We start from the raw sequence: 5,000 nt of genomic DNA, 5'->3' as shown, positions 1-5,000 counted from the left end.
AAATAAAGAAGCTCAGAATGGCGGCTGTTTTCTTGAACTGACACGCAGAGGGAGGCGGGGGTGGCGGCCATCTTGTCTCACATATGACTTTTCAGCAGGTGTTCAATGATGCTGAAGACGTTTTTGACCAACGCATTCCCTTTGACTTCAGGTTTGCCCACAGCGATGATTAACGCTGTGGAGACAGACAGAGACAGGAGGGTGAGACAGACAGGAGGGTGAGACAGACAGGAGGGTGAGACACAGGCAGGAGCGTGAGACAGGAGGGTGAGACACAGGCAGGAGGGTGAGACAGAGACAGGAGGGTGAGACAGAGACAGGAGGGTGAGGAGGGTGAGACAGAGACAGGAGGGTGAGACAGAGACAGGAGGGTGAGACACAGGCAGGAGCGTGAGACAGGAGGGTGAGACACAGGCAGGAGGGTGAGACACAGACAGGAGGGTGAGACAGAGGCAGGAGGGTGAGACAGACAGGAGGGTGAGACAGAGACAGGAGGGTGAGACAGAGACAGGAGGGTGAGACAGACAGGAGGGTGAGACAGAGGCAGGAGGGTGAGACAGAGACAGGAGGGTGAGACAGACAGGAGGGTGAGACAGAGACAGGAGGGTGAGACAGACAGGAGGGTGAGACAGAGACAGGAGGGTGAGACAGACAGGAGGGTGAGACACAGGCAGGAGGGTGAGACAGAGGCAGGAGGGTGAGACAGAGACAGGAGGGTGAGACACAGGCAGGAGCGTGAGACAGGAGGGTGAGACACAGGCAGGAGGGTGAGACAGAGACAGGAGGGTGAGACAGAGGCAGGAGGGTGAGACAGAGACAGGAGGGTGAGACACAGACAGGAGGGTGAGACACAGGCAGGAGGGTGAGACAGAGGCAGGAGGGTGAGGAGGGTGAGACAGAGGCAGGAGGGTGAGACACAGGCAGGAGCGTGAGACAGACAGGAGGGTGAGACACAGACAGGAGGGTGAGACAGAGGCAGGAGGGTGAGACAGAGGCAGGAGGGTGAGACAGGCAGGAGGGTGAGACACAGACAGGAGGGTGAGACACAGACAGGAGGGTGAGACAGAGACAGGAGGGTGAGACACAGGCAGGAGGGTGAGACACAGACAGGAGGGTGAGACAGAGGCAGGAGGGTGAGACACAGGCAGGAGGGTGAGACAGAGGCAGGAGGGTGAGACAGAGACAGGAGGGTGAGACACAGGCAGGAGCGTGAGACAGACAGGAGGGTGAGACACAGACAGGAGGGTGAGACACGTCATATTCACAACATGTTCAAAGATGCAGATTATTTTTCTGACAAACATCTGAACTTTGTCCTCCTCATGTTTTATAAACAGACTCGTTACTTTAGTTTGAATGACTCTGAGGTGAATTACTGATTATTGATTATTGTTATTTTGCATCATTGTGCTCCGCCTTCAAACATCAAGACTGATTTCAACCTGAACGGACGAAACAATAAGACAGAAAAGACGACTGACTGGAGGATCATCAGAGGACGTCACACAGGACAGACGAGACGAGACGGACACAACATTAAAGATACAATAAAACCAAAGACGTTGGTAAGAAGTGATGTCAGAGTCACAGATATATTCTGGACCGTCTGCACAACAAACTGAACTCTGAGACTGAACACAGATGAGAGGATCTAAGGATAAATATAAAACTCATAATTATATGAAAACATGTAGGAAAAAAATAGGTGAAGATTCTTTTCAGTCCCTCCAGGATTTTTGGGTTTTTTTGGGGACTGTTGTGGACTAAAATGTCTGATTTCACAGCAGCTTCCCTAAAAAAAAATGGAGATGCATATTGTGATGTTTTGACGTCTGAAACTGCAGGACCAAGTGAAAAATGCAAAAAAAAAAATAAAAAAATAGTTGCAATATTTTTTGGTGTAATTCGTTAAAGATCAGAGGGAGAATAAAACCACACTCTTGTTTTGTTTTCACTCTAATGTTAAAGGCCTTTCAGTAAAACTTCACCAAAGAGGCTCAGAATTAAAAAAGTCCCAACAAAATCTGCTTCATTTGTAAATGAAGTGAATCTGGGCCGCATTCCACACGGAAGCTCAAACTCAGTCAGAGCAGCACAACAGAGAGCAGCGATACGATCAATAACAACGACAAAGCTGATCAGTACCCGAGACAAAATGAAAAATATCAATCTGAAGATATTCTGGTTCCTGTCTCTCATTGGCTGCAGCTCACTGGTCATTTTTGCCACGTCTGAAAGATAACGAGTGAAGTTGTGTCTGGTTTGTGCGACTGTGGGCGGGGCGTCTGAAAATGAAGGAAAAACGATGGCGTGGACCGACGCGTTTGTTCCACGATCACAAAACACCTCGATTTCTAACCCTAACCCTGAATTAAATGAATGAATGAATGAATGAATGAATGAATAAATGAATGAATGAATGAATGAATGAATGAATGAATGAATGAATGAATGAATGAATAAAGGAATGAATGAATGAATGAATAAAGGAATGAATGAATGAATGAATGAATAAATGAATAAAGGAATGAATGAATGAATGAATAAAGGAATGAATGAATGAATGAATGAATGAATGAATAAAGGAATGAATGAATGAATGAATGAATGAATGAATGAATGAATGAATGAGTACAGCGTGATTTCACGTTGCTTCAGTGTAAAACATAACCAGTTAAATATCTGCATGACTTTTACAGTTGATGTATTAATTAATTAATGAATGTAAAATAAAACAGCTGCTTCAGAGACACCTGACCGTCTCACGCTCTCGTGCTGTCAGTCCTCCAAGCAGGACATTTGTCTCCTCACTTTAAAAATCTTTTCTCTTTGTTTCCTCCTCATAAATCTGCCGTCCTGCTGACTCAGCTTGTGCTCCTGACGAACCTGCTTCTTAAAGGTGATGAGAGGCGACTTTCTGATTGGTTTATTAAATGTGGCCTGTGAATTAATCAAAACACTTGTGCACAGCTGACAGGTGTGTCCCGCTGTGTGCTGCTGGTGTCAGGGACAGGACAGGACAGGACAGGACAGGACAGGACAGGACAGGATACCCTGCGTCTCTGGTGCAAGATGGCAAAGGTGGATTTGGACAAACGGTGAATAATTCAATCCATTTCACCGCAGACTTTAGGTCGGTGTAAGATGGAGCCTTCGGTCTGTTAATGGATCACACATGGAGGATGTTTGCTCAGGCGACTGGCAGAACTCATGGAAAACAGCGATGATTGGTCAAATTTGTGTAAACGTTGCGTAGTTTAGAAAAAATTGCACGTCCTGCAGAATTCACAGGGATTGGTTGAACTTGTGTTAATTGTTTCACTCTGTATCTTTAAGGACCTATGAACAAATAAAGCAGTTTTCTAATTAAAAGAAATAAAGAGTCTGATGAGTTCTGAGGACACGTTCCAATAATGAATGTATGGACTGATAGAACACAGCTCAGTGTTACTCCAGTCACAGATCATTGATTTGAGAAAAATAATCATCTTTCTCACCTGTGTCGCTCCGACCGACACATACTGAGTTCTCCACGCCGTTGACTCTGTTGCTGAAGATCATGGAGCGGCTCTGCTCGTTCTCAGTGTCGTCTCGGACCAGCATGTACTTAATTCCAGCAATTTTAGGGCCACATGCTTGTAAACTGGCGCTCTCACCAGCCAGGGCTTTGATTTCCTCTGCCTGAAAGACAGACAGGCAGAGAGACAGACTGGTTATTGATCACGTTCTTATGCACATAAATAAAGGAGAACATTTCATCCTTATTTTACTTCATTGGACCGTTTTGGGTACTGCTTTAAACTGGTTTCTTATTGGTTTCTTATTTGATAAATATATACTTTAATGTTAGCGTTATCAACCCGGAGTCCCTCAGGGTTTGGTCCTCAGACCACTCCTGTTCTCATTGTCCATACTTCCTCTTGGTCATTCGTTCAGCTGCTTTAATGACATCACTTCCTATGCCGACGATACTTTGATCTATTTATAATAACCTGAATCAACTGTCCCCGCTCCTGTTTGCTTAGTCTCCAAAGACACGTTGACTTGTCTGCAAAAATGCCACAAAAGGGATTTTCTGCCCAGCCTGCCGCCACCGTGACCTGACCAGGGTTGCCAGGTCTGTCTGACAGGATCTGGAGTCAGTTTGGTAGATTTAGATATAAATAAATGTTTCATTTCAAATATGGAAGTGTATTTACAGATATTATTGATGTAATTTGCATGCAAAATAGGTTCACCGAACCAGTGGGGCAAAAAAAAAAGAATTGCCTGGTAACAAAAGTTTCCAAATTCTGCAGAGGAAAATGCAAACCTGGCAACCCTGAACCCGACCCCAGAAGAAACCCGGGTGGATGGACTGCAGTTAAAAAACATTTCATTTGGAAAAATATGACTTAGAAACTGTTGATCATGTAAAGATGGGAGCAGCTCTAACTAATTCTTGTCTATAAGTATGAAGATTGTAATTTTGAACTATGAATCAACTTATTCTTTAAATGTCATTTCTTAACTTAAACATTAAATATGTGTTGGTGATTCTGCATTTTAACTTGTGTGTGTTGTTTCCTTTACAGGTTTCTATCCACATATACTTTCATATTTCCTTCATGATTTATGTGTGAAACAAATAAAACTGACAGGCTGGAAGTTTCATCACTTCCTCCAACTAAATCCTGACAGAACAGGAAATCTCTTAACTGAAGCTGATAACTTCTGCAGTGCAGCTGCTCAGTTTATTGACACATTTCACTGTAATATTCATCAGTACATCTGACTGTGACGTAACGAAGCTCGTTCTGGCCTGTTTTCTACATTTATATCAGAAATATTATGAAACATCAGCTGTTAATCTACACGTCGATCTGCACACGCCTCCGTCACTTTACTCTAAATCATCTACGCTGCTTTTGAACCAGAAGTCTCACGTCCTTCACTGTCTGTCTGTGAAATGTAGAATAAACTAAGTCGTTACCACGACTTCACATCACGTTTAGACCAAA

At 44.1% G+C, this 5,000-nt stretch overlaps 1 protein-coding gene across 1 annotated transcript in view; it reads right to left on the bottom strand.

Moving 5' to 3' along the window:
• pfn1 (profilin 1) overlaps positions 1-5,000 on the bottom strand; it is a 9,334-nt gene that overhangs the window by 219 nt on the left and 4,115 nt on the right. Inside the window, exons 3-4 of the mRNA XM_084713208.1 lie at positions 3,498-3,681; positions 1-175 (exon numbers count right to left, since the gene is read on the bottom strand). The exon at positions 1-175 is cut by the window's left edge and continues 219 nt beyond it. Coding sequence (XP_084569334.1) covers positions 78-175; positions 3,498-3,681 — 282 coding nt within the window. The 3' untranslated portion in view covers positions 1-77. The remainder of the gene's footprint in view (positions 176-3,497; positions 3,682-5,000) is intronic.

This window comes from Lutjanus erythropterus, chromosome 23, assembly GCF_056507025.1.
Source record: "Lutjanus erythropterus isolate fLutEry1 chromosome 23, fLutEry1.hap2, whole genome shotgun sequence".
Lineage (NCBI taxonomy): Eukaryota > Metazoa > Chordata > Actinopteri > Lutjaniformes > Lutjanidae > Lutjanus > Lutjanus erythropterus.
Note: the sequence above shows the minus strand (reverse complement) of the source record. Positions and strands in the feature narration are given on the sequence as shown.